Consider the following 16,102-nt stretch of genomic DNA (forward strand, 5'->3'; position numbering starts at 1 on the left):
AGAACCTACTCTAATACCAATTGAAAGAATTCTTATCAAAGTGTACCTTTGAACGGAAGCAAGATCGTTCCAAACTCATTGTGATAGAATTACTGCATTCACAATCAAACAGACTAGTTATGCACTTAACAACAAATTACAGCATGCTTTGAACTTTAAACAACAAAGAGAACAAGATACATACTAGTTAAAGAACTTTTCTTCGTAGAAATATCGCTCTTGTCAAAAGGCTACACCTTTCGCTCTCGTTGTGCAAGCCAAACCAATCATCCATCAAATTGTTGTCTTCTACCCACGAACGGACTCCTCATGAACACGGCTTTAGGGAAGACATCACCACTCGAAACCCTCGGTATTCTCGGAGTGAGAATCCAGGAGGTGTGGGCTCTGTTGGATTTGGCAGAGGGAAGGAGGAAGGAACGATCATTTACCACGACCAAGTAAGTGGGAGATCTCAGGAGTCCATCATATAGACAGATGCTTGATCGTTTAGGTAAAGGTACACGATCGTATAGTAAACAGAGGCTGATTGTATAGGCGATCGTTTAGTAAAACACTCAGGCACGTGATCGTTTAGAAAATGCTAGATGATCGTTTAGGTAATTCTATGCGATCGTTTAGGAAACACGCGTGTGTACATGATTGTTTAGAAACTTTGAGCTATCATGGATGCTCTCGATTTGCTAGGTGATAGGTAGTATACACAATGGGTGAGCGAATGTCTGATATCTTGGAAAATGAAAACCATTTTCATTTTATCCTTTAGTTACCATGAGCATCCATGAGCAAAATCCGGGCAACAATTATCCCATAATCGTTTAATTAAAAATAAATATAATCATATTATATTAATTTCACATTATATGCAACATATGAACCATAGTTCTTTTCTCCTCCAGTAGATATAAATCATATTTATATCATTTTCCTTCAATTAATGTATCTCATACATTATGTCAACTATATCATATATAATTGACCAGTTCAATCATATCATATATAATCGAACTCCCTCTTGTCAATTTGAACACTTCAAGCTAACCAAAAATTGATTCTCAACTTGAATCCATTGAGCTACTAAGGGGACCTTATGGTCCTATAGCTCAAAGCTCCAACGATACGTAAATAGCTGACTAAACTCTTTAGCCACGAGATCTACCATCCGTTAACTGTTAGACATTCCACTAAAGACCGACAACTGCACTCTTCTCACCACAGATATATTTCTGTGTCCATCAGATATAACCAATCAACAGTACGATAACCCTTCACAGATGCTCATAAGTACAGTTGGGCCAATTTACCGTTTTGCATCTGTAGTTACATCTAACTCTTTAAGTATCACTGATCTCTCTAATGAACAATACAACATAGTCCTACTATGTGTGAACACCTCTCGGGCCATGAGAAGGTATGTAGCGCCATATCGTTCAAGCCCCAGAATCAAGGAGCAATCTATCTATTTACCCTTGCTTTAGAGCAGGAGTGAATTCCATCTTGTGTAGCTGAGTCGGCGATTTTTCCACTCACACCTGTGCAAATCAAAGGACTGCTCTCAAAGGGAATAGCTCCCAACTCACTCAGTATTGAGGTTATGTTGCCTATGGTCATCCTAATGATGTGAAGTCTCTGTCATGAACGACGTTATATAACGAGACTATAACACTTTGTAGTCCGGTCTTATACAAACTCCTTCTTATAGGAAGTCCCCGCTCGCATGTCTCCACATGAATGTTCCGGATCAGACCATCTATAGCAAGTCACAACACTTGTAACTATTCTACAAAGCGAGCCGCATTCATAGCGTTACCAGGATAAGGTTTCCCTCCTATATCCATATACTACAGACCATTTTAGTTATCACTTAAGACATGATCTACCTAAATGTCACCATATACATGTTTAAGCTACAACAAAAACTAGGGATCTTACTTTATTGGTTTGTGGTAAAGCAATTAAAACATCCAATGCTCCATAGACAATAGTGAAGAAATTATCATATATTATTACATCAAAAGCGTTTGTTCAAAACTGTGAGAGTTCAGGGCATCATCCCCAACAGTTCTTGCATCGATCACATGAAATATGGTGCTTGCTTGCAAATCCCCAATGGTGATTTCTAGATGATTTATGCCTATCGATCTTTGTGCTTCTTGATTAAAGCCTTGAATTACCAGTTTACTACTCGAAAACTCCTCCACTGAAATGCCCAATTCATTCATGGTTGATTTTGGTAATATATTGATAGCAAGCCATTATCGATGAGGATTCGACTGAGTTTCTGCTCTCTGACATATCCCGACACAAATAAGGGTCTATTATGGAGCTTTGACCCAAGTAGTAAATCTTCGTCAGTGAATGATATCGATATACAACATGAAGCACATGTATTTGTTTGGGTTGCCGAAGTAGTTGGAATTTCATTTCCTTTTAATATTTCGACAAGTGCATCCTTGGTCTCCCGTTGGAGTGATAGCAGATCATTTATACTGAAAAGAGGTAGTTTCTCTAGCTCGATTATCGCTTCTGCAGACTTGGAAAGGGTACCATCATCTTCAATTGTACTGATAACGTGACATGAAACTGTTTCGATTGGAAAACTCTTTGGAAAAAAGTCTTTCAAGGTTATTGGTTATCGAGGTCGAGGAATATCCTTGCTTTTTTTTATAACTAAACGAAGTCTTCTCATATTATTCCTTGCTTTTCTTCTTTTAGACTTACTCTTCCTTTTATAGTCTTGATACACACAGGATTCTTTCGAAACAAAATTTGGTTCGCCCCTCTTTCGACGAGTTACTAATGTCCATCGCTCATCTACATCTTCCACCTTTGCCTCTTTTTTTCAGGAGTCAACTTTCTGGTAGTCATCTTTTCGGGAGGGGTCCGGTGAAGAATATATAATGACAGGCTCAAGAGATCCAAATTGGATCAAACTCCCTATCATAGGTAGTCGAGTATCAGAATGAATCGTTATTGCGACATGATTTATTTGTGCCACGTCCTTGAGGTTCAGCTAAATTTTCTTCTTTTGAGCTAACTTCAAAATTAACTCCTTCAGTACAAAACACTTTTCTACTGGATGACTGACAATTTGATGATACTTGCAGTAATTGGGATCATTTACTCTCCCCATTTCTGCAGGTAGTTTACATTCGGGAAGCTCAATGAGTTGATATTCCAATAGTTGCTCTAACTTATCAGGCAAATCGAAGTCTGGAAACATGTAGACTTTTTCTTGTCTCTCTTTCAATGTTGGACATTTTTTCTCGCCTCCTCTTGGCGTTTTTTAGTCCTTTTCTCGATGAACGTCAAAGGGGTCGTATTGATGACCATGGCTTCTTTAGTGGCACCCTTTGATACCTTTTGGATGCTTTTCACTTCTTTCTTATCTTTTTAACCTTTTGGACCAGTAAATCGTTGCTTCCTCTAATAGCAATGCTTAACTCCATATCATGAGCTCGGGTCACCAACACTTCAAAGATGCGAGGTTTTATCCCTTGCAAAATATACAGAAGTCCCAGTGCATTCCTTGAGTGCACATTTCCACTGCTGACAGTTCAATTAATCTATCTTTTCAATCAAGGCTTAATGCTCTCTAACGATTGATATAGTTAATGACCGACTCCCATTTTCGTTGTTTGGTGGTTGTGAGCTCTATCAAGGTTAGTGTGCTATAAAAACAGTTGAGGAATTCTCTTTCAAACTGTTTAACCATCATATCTTCTCGCGTACCAGGATTCTCACATGTTTCGATGAAATGAGCAACGTGTTGTTTTGGATTGCCTTTCCCGTCAAACTGTTGGAATTTGGGTGGCTGGTACCCACTTGACATTCTTAAATTGTCGATCCTCTTCGTATATGGCTTAGAATATAAGAGGAAAGTCTGAGTAGGTCCACCATATTGAGCCTTGATGGAGTTGGCAATCATCTCCTGGAATTGCTGAACAGATAGCGAAGCAATTGATGTTGAATTTTGTGGTTGACCTTCTTGCAGAATAGTCTTCACGTCACCGTCATTCCTGGCTATGGGTGTATGACTTGATTCAGCAACGTCAAGACTCTCGATATGATTCTTAAGGGATGCAATTTCACAATCCCTTTCTTTGACAGCCTTCATCATCATGTTAACTTTCTTTTTGTGTTCGACCATCCTTTCTTCATTTTTCCCATTTCAGCCATCATGACTGACATTATATTTAGGTGTGATGCTTCTTCACGTGATTATTCAGAAGGCCGAATATGCTTGTTAATTGCAGGGCTTTGTTTAATCACAACTCCACCTTGCGGTTGTTCCAAAATTTGTTCCCATATGTTCCTCGTAATCTCGAAGGGAGGCAACTCTTCAAATTGCTAAATCCCCTTAGAGCGGTTGAGAGTAATTGGTCTGTTGTGGACATTGCTTGTGTTAGGAATGTCCTAAAACTCGCAGTTCGTGTTAAACATTCTATTTATCAATAAAATATTATTGAGTAACTTATCAATTAAAGTTGTTGATTTTGCATTCTATTATGAAAATCCAATAAACATATCCGTGGCTATAATGTGAATACTTTAACTTTATGGGGTGACATAAACCGGATCAAGTTAATAGTATATAGCCTAAATGGTCTAATAAGTATATGGATGAAATTGGGTATCTCATCCTGGTAAACTATTGGATGCAATCCATTTTGTAGGTGATACAAATGATGCGATCTACAGATCATTCATGTAGAGACATGTGAGTGGGGGCATTCTATGCAATGAGTTTGCATATAAACTGGACCACGAAAATAGTCACTTTTCTTTATAACGACCGTTTATTGTTAAAACTGACTATTTCATTATTTAGTAACCTAGGTTAACTCACGCTATGTGTTGGAAGGTACCAATGTGCAGCGGAAGAAACCAGGATCCATTAGCACTCTAATTCATTAATTTTGGCAGAAAAGAAAACATGTTTCAACATAAAAAAATGGGTTTCATGACATACCTTTGAAAAACTTCCTCTAAGCTTCAATTCAGCTGCAAATCTCCACAGGATCTTATTGTAGACCACCCTAAGATCTTTTCTACTATTCTCTTGGAGCTCAAGATTGAGTAGTGGGACTCAAAATAAGCTGGAATTAAGGGAATTTGGAGAAGCTCACAGCAGCAACCATGTAAAAGAACACCATTATTCTCTTAAATTTTTCTCAAAATTTTGTTCGGTTGCAATCCCTTCAAAATACTCCAAATTCTTCAATATATTGCAGACATTCATGGAAAGAAGTTTGTTGCATGAGATGCAGCTCATGCTTGGAGTTAATGAAGAGTTAAAAGTGGGTTGTTGGTGAGCTAGTTCATGAAGTAAATGGAAAATCAAAATTTTCAACTTTGTGTTTTTCTTTTCTTTTTCAATTTTATCAAAATTGATTTCAAAAATCAATTTTATTTAATAAAACTGAAAATAGTATTAATTTTACAAAATTAATTTTATAAATTATTTTTCTTTAATAAAATTAATAAATAATTACTTAAATAATTCTAATTAATTTAATATCAAATATTAAATTAATTTTTAACACAATTCCATCTTCAAATATTTAAATCATATTTAACTATTATTTCTCCAAATTCATTTAATTCTAATTTGAACACTTCAAATTAACTTATCATGCTATTTTAGAGCTTATCCATTTATGAGCTAGAAAGGGGGACCTCGCAGACCTACAGATCATGGGCTCCAACGATTTGAGATTAATTGGCTAAACTCATTAGACCGATCTAACCCCCATTCGTTAACTAATGGGTGTTTCCATTAAAGTCCATAGCTGAACTCCCCTCACTATATATATTATATCCACTTGATATAACTATGATTAGTAAGTTAACCCTTCACAGGTTACTCGTAATAACAGTTGGGTTGAATCTCTGTTTTAACCTCGAAATTACCTCTTGTTCCTTAAGTTCCATTAATCCCCTAATGAACAATTTATTTGTGATCCAATCAATAAATCGAATCCCTCTAAGGCCAATGAGAGGGTGAGGCCTTTTGTTTAAGACCCAGAATCAATAGTTAAAGGGAACAACCTCACTACTAACCCTAATCAGGTAGGAGTGAACTCCCTCTTGTACCCTATGTTCCTAACTATTCATCCGGTCTTATCCCCAAAATGGTGAGCTTATTGAGTAGAGGCAATTGGTCTACTCTCATCGTTTGCAGATCAAAGGATAATCTCGAACAAACAGAAGATCATAGTTAGCTCAGGATTAAGGTTAAGTTACCTAGGTCATCGCTTTGAAATAGTCAGTCTTAAACAGTAAATAACATTATAAAGTAAGAGTGACTGGTTTCGTGGTCCGATCTTGCACAGGACACCCCCACTTCTCATGTCCCAACATGCACGAATTAAGATCACTTCGTATGTAGCACTTTACAACTCTTTGTAATAGCTACAGTGTAGGTCGCATCCAAGAGTGTTACCAGAATAAGGTACCCAACCTTAATCGTATATTATAGATCATTTTGACTATTTACTCGAACTTGATCCACTTGTATGTCTCCACATAAAGTTCAAGTACTCATATAATAGACAAGGGACTTAGGTTTTTTGGATTCTAAAAAACAATATATTCAATAACAACTTTATCGAATTCTTAGAATAAGTTCTAATGTTTACAAACCACAAGTTTTAGGACATAAAACCCAACATTATGAACTTCTATTTGTTCGGGATTATCCTTTGATCTGCATGAGTGAGAGTAGTCCAACAACACTGCTCAATAAGCCTTCCAATTTGGGGATAAGACCAGATGAATAACTGGGGACATAGCCCTGGAAGATGGAATTCACTTCTACCCGATTTAGGGTTAGTAGATAGGTTGTTCTCTTAAGTATTGATTTTAGGTCTTGAACAATCGGGACCCTGCCTTCTTTTGATAGAGAAAGGACTTGATTCATAAGTATTATGAATCAAAATTGTTCATTAGAGAGCCAGTAGGAACTTAAGGAACGAGATGTATTCACAGGGGTAAAACGGGGATCTTGACCGAACTGTGATTACGAACGACCTGTGAAGGATCGACTTACTGATCATAGTTATATCAAGTGGACATAATATATCTACAGTGATGGGAGTTCAACTATGGGCTTTAGTGGAGTGACCCATTAGTTAACGAATGAGAGTTAATTCGGTATAATGAGTTTAGCCAATTAATCTTGGATCATGGGAGCCCATGATCTGTAGGTCCGCGAGGTCCCCTTACTAGCTTGTAAATGGATTAGCTTTAGAGTAGTATGATAAATTAATTTGAAACGTTCAAATTAGAATTAAACGGAATAGGAGAATTTATATTTAAATATGATTTAAATATATGAAGGTGAATTTATGTAAAAATTAATTTAATAAGGAACTTAAGGAACGAGATGTATTCACAGGGGTAAAACGGGGATCTTGACCCAACTGTGATTACGAACGACCTGTGGAGGATCGACTTACTGATCATAGTTATATCAAGTGGACATAATATATCTACAGTGATGGGAGTTCAACTATGGGCTTTAGTGGAGTGACCCATTAGTTAACGAATGAGAGTTAATTCGGTATAATGAGTTTAGCCAATTAATCTTGGATCATGGGAGCCCATGATCTGTAGGTCCGCGAGGTCCCCTTACTAGCTTGTAAATGGATTAGCTTTAGAGTAGTATGATAAATTAATTTGAAACGTTCAAATTAGAATTAAACGGAATAGGAGAATTTATATTTAAATATGATTTAAATATATGAAGGTGAATTTATGTAAAAATTAATTTAATATTTAATATAAAATCAATTAGAATTAATTGAATTATTTAAATAATTATTTATTAATTTTAAAAAATTAATAACATTTTCAATTTCTAAAATCAAATTTATTTTTGAAATCATTTGATGAAAAATTGAAAAATTGGAAAGTTTACACAAAATGGAAAAATAGTATTTTCCATTATCATCTTCAACTAGCTCACACAAAACCCCTTTTTCATTTGCTTCAATAACTCCAAGCATGAGTTGTATCTTATACAACCATCTTCTTTGCATGAGAGACCTGCAATAAATAAAGAAGATTGGAGTGGAATTGAGACATACATTCAAAGAGTTTTTACAGAAAAAATCGGGCTAAAGAAATTGTTCTTCAAGTTGGTTGTAGCAGTGAGCTTCTCTCCAAGTTTTCTTTTGTTCAAGCTGCTCTTGAGTCCCAAAACTCATTCTAAAGCTCCAAGAGGATAGTGGGGAAGATCTTGAGGTGGTTCACAACAAGTTTTGAAGAAGACAACAACTGAGAATCAAGATCTTGAAGAGTTCTCCAAAGGGATGACTTCAAACCCTCTTATGTTAGATGAGCATGCTTTAGTTACTGCCAAAATTAATGAATTAGAGTGCCTATTAATCCTTGTTGCTTCCGCTGCATGCTGATATACTCTTACATCTTGAAGTTTTGGGAGTGTTGTTTTTGGAGGCCATGACTTTTTTAGGTAGATTATGTTGTAGAGAAAGAGATGAAAGGTAGAGATGATCCCATTAGGCGTGCCAAACTGGTAGATCTTTAGGCTTGGAAGCTTTAGTCTTCAACGCTTGAAAGCTTAAGAGCTTTCAGCTTTTGGGCTTGAGAACTTTGGAGCTTGAGAACTTGAGAGCTTCAGACTTCAATTGTGTAGAACTTCAATCTTCAGAGCGTGTGATCTTCAAAGTTTTCAATCTCCCTCCTCTTCTTCCTCCCCCTTTCCTTCTTCAAATGAAAGGGAATGTCCTCTGTTTATAGAGGATTTCTGTAGGTTTTAGGTGGGCTTGGGCCCCATTTGCCTTTGGGCTTTTGGGCTAGGACCCAACTACTTTCTGGGCCTCAACCAAGGTTGGGTTTGGGCCTAACCACTTTTTTGTGACCCAAATTTTCCACTGTGGGCCTGAATTGAGTCGAATTTTGGACCCGAGCAATTTTAAATACTCGATCCGATCTGATTTGTGGTCCAAAGCCTAATCAATCATTATCCAACCAAATTTATTGGTCTAGGCTTTAACCATCTTTGAAGGTGATGAGCCCATTATTGTGATCAAATGACCAAATGGATGACACGTGAGAATTTGTGATTGGACGAAATTTCTTTTCAACAGTATCATTTTGTTATACTTGAAAATATTTCCAGTAATTTTATCATTTAAAATAATTACCCAATTTTCAATTTAATATTGTGGTTACAACGTTTCTATGTTTTTTTTTAAAAAAAAAGAGTTTTTTTTTTTTTTTTTTTTTTTTTTTTTGGAATAAGTAAAAAAAACCAAATTCTTAATCTTCGTTGCTCCATATTTATGAATTTATTTCAGTACTCTATTACAAGTTATTGTATGTATATGTTATATGAAATCTATAGATTTAGTATTTTAATTATCTTTTTCTACAATAATTTTGAATTTTGAATTCTTTTAACTAAGTGGATAATATTTAGACACAACTCTATATTTGTTGCATTTTTTTAGAGTGTAATCTCAAATTAAAAAAAAAAAAAAAAAACCTCTATTTTTGCAAATAGTTTCAAAACTGCTTACTTCTTCTTCTTTTTTTTTTTTTTATTTTTTTTATTTTTTTTTATTTCTACTCCCATTTTCTTAAAGATCTCTAATTGGGAATTTAATCCGTGCTTTGATGGTTTCCTCCAAAATAAATGATTCAATAGCTTTTCAAAAAAAGGAAAAAAGAAAAAAAAAAGAAAAGAAAAGAAAAATGAAAAAAAAAACATTCAATAGCTTATTTGTGACATAAATAATAACAAAGTTTGACAATCGACTTAGTCATATAATTGCATGAGCTTCTTAAGCCTTCAACAGTAAACGAGAATGAAAGTTCTAACTTAACAGAAAATTGTTAATATCATATATACCTTCATTTATTGGGTGTCACCTTAACATGTCGTTAAAAACAGAGTGGAATCCACTTACATTAATGTGGGTCCACTAACATTTATAAAGATAAATTTACAGTATGAATAGAACTCCAATAGTACCAGAAATATTTTTCGGTAGTGTTACTACATTTTCACTCCATAAATATTAACTCGAAAAAAATTTATTTTAAACACTTGAAAGACTATTTTAATAACACGATGAATCGTTCCCATTAATCATGGGTTAATATTTACATCTAAATTCACTAATCCCATTTACTAGTTTGAGACTCATCACATTATTGAATGTACCTTAAAAATCATGTTTTTTGGAAAAATAAATAAAATGAATAAAAATAACAAAAACGATTGGGATTGGGATTTTCGGAGGGCATCGGTCAAAAAGAAAAGGGAATAATAAGGAAGAAAAAGGGTTAGAAGAACTCGAATAAATCATACAACAAATCAATTAATTGTTCGCTCTCTTCTAGTGATTTCCTTGAACCGTAAATCCGCAAGCAACTGCAATGATATCAAATCCACTGGGTTTGTGTTTATGCTTCAAAAAGACCCGAAACCATTCAATTCCAAAGATCATCGCCTAAATTTAACCTCCAAATTATATTAATCCTCACTCTCTTCGCTTTATTAACAATCTTAATCACTATGGGGAAGCGCAAGCGAGGCTCTGATCAGACCCACCACGATCCTCCTCTTCATCTCTCCGGTATGCCCTTTCTTTCTCTGATCATCATCATGCCCTGTTTCTGTTTGATAAAATGCCTGAAATGGATGATTGTTTTTCTTCTGTGTGATGAATCGTTTTTCTTTGAGCTTTGGAAATTAATGGGGTTTCATAGATGGATATGGGTTTTTTTTTTTTTTAAGTAATTGGCATTTTTTGGAAGTTCAATTGGGGCCTTTGAGAATTCTCTTCAAGAATGAAATTTTGAAGAGTTGGGGGAAATAAAGAATGAATGTTAGTTTTTTCTTTTGCCTGTTATAAGTATTTCAATTCTACTAGAACATATCGGGGTTGGTATGGGTCTTTTTAAGGATCATTTTGATTCAGAGATGTTTGTTGAACTATCTCAGTCAATTGGCTACTTCAATACCTTTTGGAATTAGCTTTGGTTGGATGCATTTGGGTTCTCTTCCTTTTGATCATATCAAGATTGAGATGTGTTATTTTAGATATCAAGGTGGAGTTGAGTTAATTTCACGCTTTAGAACTGATGATTAAGTTAACTCTACGATGGAATTCTGATTTTCCTATGTTGTGTATGATGAAATGGAACATGTTTTGTATGTATGTTGCAGGTATGGTTCCTTTTTCTAATCAAATGGATGTACGATCGGAAGAGGTTTGTACTCTTTTGTTTGCTTAAGTAAGTAGGCAAAAGAATACTTTAATGCTTTCCCTTAGTAGAGAAAACATTTAAGTTGTGTTTTTTTTTTTTTTTTCCTTTTAGAGGACCACAATCTATTAAACTTACGTTGCATTGAATCAGCAGGATCGGAGTCCTGCCCGTCCAGTATTCATGAAGCGTTCACGTCATCAGTACAGCCATCAATATTGTCGGAGAGGTTCAACCAGTCATGCAAATGCATCTATGTCCCGTGAAAACCGAGTCAAAACAGTACTTGAAGAACGACCCGCTTTTAAATTTGCTGCTCATTGCAATTCAGAGTTTCCAGACCATATAGGTACCCTTTTTGAAATTCTTAAACACGGTCATATATGTTTTCTGAGGGAGTAATGAGAGTACTTCTCACGATGGCATGTTAAATACTTGTATGATCATAAATGTTACAAAAATACTTGAAAATTCGTTCCGTGTATACTTTGTCAGATGAAAAGACCTGAAAACCTAAATAATGGTAGAATTAGGTGTTTTGTTCGCCACATCTCAAATTAATTAAATTTCAACATTTCTTCTAGTTGGATGATCAGACACCTTGCTTTGAATTAGATTTCGACCCTGTTTGTAATAACTTTGTAAGTGCTTTTAAGTGAATTTTTTTTTTTTTTTTTAAACATTTAGAAAGTCAATCCACATGGGGCATTCGTGTTCTTTGTGGCATCGATATATTGAATATAAGTCGCCTATTTCTATCTCAATTATTTGCAGTTTTGGTGATTTTAGTACTTGAATTTTGGATAAAGAACAGTCAATTGTGTGACATGAAACACTTATTTTACAAAAGGAAATGTCCTAAATAATATATCATAGACCTGAACCAAGTTAAATCCTAAATATCATCTACAAAATGAAGATGAAGTATATAACCATATATTAGCCTGTCGTCCCACACCATTTGAAGCTCTTGGCTCTAGTGGGGGAAGATAATTGCTTCTTCTACATTGTTGTTGTTCTGTATTAACTCAATTTTTTCATTGATTTTAGAGAGCATTGAGAAAACCTTTTGGGGTCCAGAAAGGATAAGGTACAATTCCTTCGGGAAGGATGCATTTTCATCTCATGGAATGAGAATGGTATGTGGGATTTGTCAGAAGCTGATGAGACGAAAGCTTTGCTTTCTCGGTAACACACTTTCTTCCAGCGAACTCCCCGTTGCTGCGGTTTTGGTTTGTGGCCATGTCTATCATGCAGAATGTCTGGAGAACAGGTCAAATGTCGAAGATAGAAGCGATCCACCTTGTCCATTGTGCATGGAACCGCCTCCCGAAGTCGACGATTCAAAAGGAGGAGAACAAGAATGAGTTGATTTGTACATATGTTATCACATAGCACCAACATAGGAAATAGACTTGGTTCTGACTTGAATGGGCCAGCTTTTAAAAGTTGGAGTTTTTGCATCCTCGACTATTTTTCCATGAACTAATCAATCACTGGTTCTTTCTGGATGGCTGTGATTTAGAAATAGAAAATAGTAGCTCTAAATCACAACCGTTCAGAAAATAGCGATAACGAGTCGAAAGGGTACGAGGGTTTGCCCTCCATGGATTTCTTTTTGTGTAGAGTTAGATTGACAAGTGCAAGTCCTCTGTTACCTTTTGGATGATTGTTATGATCTTGCAGTAGCAGCAGAGGAGTTTAGTTGAGACATCTTCATGGTATTTTGTACTTCTTCACAGCAATGTCTAAAATAGTATATTTTAGAAAGTACTGATGTTAGCAAAAGTGTCATGAAAGTAGATTTTTGTTTTCCTTTTAGAAAAGATGGTAATGAATGAGTAAGTCATCTCTTAGTAGATGATTTTGTTGAAAAACTTGTGTGCACAAGTCATTAACTTCATTTATGTTTAAAATTTTCTACACAACAAAAAAAGCAAGAGAAAAAAAAGGTACATAGAATTAACCTTTTGAAGAATTAAGAGTAGCTTTACTCCTACATTATCAACAAATGCAGCCACGTATTTGCCAAAATAATAAATTTGAAACTTGTTGAGATCAATTTTTTTTAATATCTATTTTAAAGGTTTATCTTAGGTTGTGTTAGTTTAATTTGGCACGACGTGATGGAGAGTAGTGATCGAAAATGAGGGGTCTCGAGAAATGCATAATTAATATGAACTTATTTATTGGAGTAAATTATAAGTTTACTACGGAGAATCGGTTTCGAGTATTTATATTCCGTCGGAGGTAATTTCATCTTAATCTCATTAATAAACTCCAACGATATTGGTAGGTAGTCTTTTTTTCACATTCATTTTAATTTCACGTTTTTCTTTTTTTGTTAAATCACTTTATAACTTTTAGAGGCAAAATAGGTTTAGCTTTACTTAAGGATATTAGTTTTCTTTTTATTTCGAACTGAAATTTTGGGCATTAGGAATAGATAAATATTGAAATTATTTATCGTTTAATAATGAAAACTAAGAAACGTTAATTTCTACATGGTTCTTGAACACATAAAAGGAGTCTGATTTTATTTCCCAAAACGCAATAGTTAATAAAAATTAAATTATTGAATAACGAAAGATCGCATGGCGCAGTGGATTAGCGCGTTTGACTTCGGATCAAAAGGTCGTGGGTTCGACTCCCACTGTGGTCGCTTATTTTTTTTCCAAATTTTTACCCAAAAAAACTCCGATTTATATATGTAATTATTCTTTGCAAAATAATTTCTTTCTTTCTTTTCCTTTTTTCCTTTTTTTTTTTTTTTGAGAAAATTCTACTAGATTGATGTAAGGCCATGTTTAGGAAAGGTGTATGACAATAAATGAAAGGTAATTTAGAAAGTGGGACCCATCTTTTAATGTTTGTTAGTGTTTATCGGCGTTTCACATTCGTACTGATAGGTGGATCCCAGTTGAAAATCCGTAATTAAGTAATGTAATTTGAATGACGAGCGTGAGGTGACCAACTAAATTGCGTAAAAAAGTTACGTATAGTATCGTTACCGTTATGGTCATGGTTATGGTTACCATTATTGTTACTGTTTTAGAGGAAAAAAACTATGAATTTTGACACGTTTATTGATATCGTTACCGTCACGATTTGACTCTCAGAGGTAAAGGTACCATATGGTAACAGTAAATTTGACAAAATTCTTAATTTTAGGTAAATGTCATAAAAAAAACGATCTAATTACATTTGTGATTGAGTCCCATTACGATTGATCTGTCAATAGAAATCGATTATGATTACACCAATTTTCATTACGAATTGGTAAATGTGACCTAAAACTAAAGATTTTAATTGATATAAATATGAAGTTTTGAGATATAAATTAATTTCTACTCGAACAAATTAACTTGTATACATCATCTACCAACATCATCTTTCATTATTATTCATAGTCATTGGTAATCCTATTTCCCTTACAAACTTTGACTTACCCAGCCAAGCCTTTTGTTTTTAGGTAAGTAATGTAATGAATATCTGTTCAAAAAATTACCAAAAAAGAAAAAAAAAAAGAAAAAGAGGAAAAAAATTCAGGAAAAGAGAGAGAATAAAAGAAAACTCATTGTTTTTTGAGTGAAGGAAAATGAAATTCATGGTAAATAACAATACAATATTGGTAGAAGAAAAAAACTTGTATACTTATTTGGCTTATTAAAACTCAAAAATTAAAGCAAGTTATTACATAATCTCTTTTCTTAGTGAAGATTTATAAACTTGAAGTTTTAACCATTTTAGTGATACAAAGCAATTAGCAAAGCACAACTTCTGTTACTTTGGTGGATTGAGGTATCACAAATTTGGGTTCTATTCCAATGGCTTTGATATTATTATTATTATTATTTTGAAACAGAAATCTTTGATATTATTATTGCAACTATAAAAGCATACCATTAGGACAAGTTTAATTTAAATCCCATTTCGTTACAACAAATTTATTTTTGGTTATTTAGAGTAATAACTACTTTTGTCTTTATTGTAATGTTTTGCTTTAAACAAATGGCTGAACCAAGTGTTAGGTAGCAAAATAATAATAAAAAAGGGTTAAAAATTACTTTTTGTTCTTAATTTTTTTTGTACTTTCATTTTGTAGCGATTCAATCTATAAACTTTCAACTTTATAACAATTTTTGTACCTTAATAAGTATGAATTTACTTTTCGTACTTTATAATTTGTAACAATTTAGTTTGTATTGTGAAAAATATAATTAAGGTTTAATATAATTTATAGCACGTGTAGATTAATAAATGGAATAAAAGTCAAATTTGTTTATAAATTATAAACACTAAATCCTTGCATACTCAAAATTAGTTAATAAATTTAGTTTGATGAGATTTTCCCGATAGAAACTAAACAGTTAAAAATTTTAAAGTATATGTACTAAATTATTACAAACTTAAAAGTATGTAGACTAAATAAATTGTTATAAATAAGTTTATGGACTAAATCTTTAGTTGTATGAAAATTTAGATTAAAGTGAAAAGTTAGGACGAAAAGCTGACCATAATAGAGTCTTTATAAATAAGTTTATGGACTAAATCTTTAGTTGTATAGAAATTTTGAATAAAGTGAAAAGTTTGGACGAAAAACTAACCATAATAGAGTCCATCGGTTCCTTAACATTTTGGTATCAGAGCTTGGGCTCTAGATCATATATATGTTTCCATTGTTGCAATGTCAAAATTTTTTTTTTCTTATTCATTTTGTCAGCTTCTGTCCAAAAAAAAAAAAAAAAAAAGCGTCAATTTTGTTGTTTGTTTGGTGTTGTTGTCTTTTGTTGGTTCATAGATCATGTCTTCGTCTCCATCTTTTTGTTATTTGATGTCTTCAAGTTTAAGCTTTGAGAAAAGT

General features: G+C 34.0%; 1 protein-coding gene and 1 non-coding gene across 2 annotated transcripts; both read left to right on the forward strand.

Moving 5' to 3' along the window:
- Positions 1 to 10,074: 10,074 nt before the first annotated feature.
- On the forward strand, positions 10,075 to 13,115 carry LOC120070818 (uncharacterized). Its single transcript, XM_039022704.2, has 4 exons — positions 10,075 to 10,607; positions 11,201 to 11,244; positions 11,395 to 11,587; positions 12,289 to 13,115. The coding sequence occupies exons 1-4, from the start codon at positions 10,547 to 10,549 to the stop codon at positions 12,603 to 12,605; spliced, it is 615 nt and encodes a 204-aa protein (XP_038878632.1). The 5' UTR covers positions 10,075 to 10,546; the 3' UTR covers positions 12,606 to 13,115.
- Positions 13,116 to 13,826: 711 nt separating this feature from the next.
- On the forward strand, positions 13,827 to 13,900 carry TRNAR-UCG (transfer RNA arginine (anticodon UCG)). Its single transcript has one exon. It is a non-coding gene; the product is annotated as a tRNA-Arg (tRNA).
- Positions 13,901 to 16,102: the final 2,202 nt, after the last annotated feature.

This window comes from Benincasa hispida, chromosome 2, assembly GCF_027475165.1.
Source record: "Benincasa hispida cultivar pf3 chromosome 2, pf3_genome.v1.1, whole genome shotgun sequence".
NCBI lineage: Eukaryota > Viridiplantae > Streptophyta > Magnoliopsida > Cucurbitales > Cucurbitaceae > Benincasa > Benincasa hispida.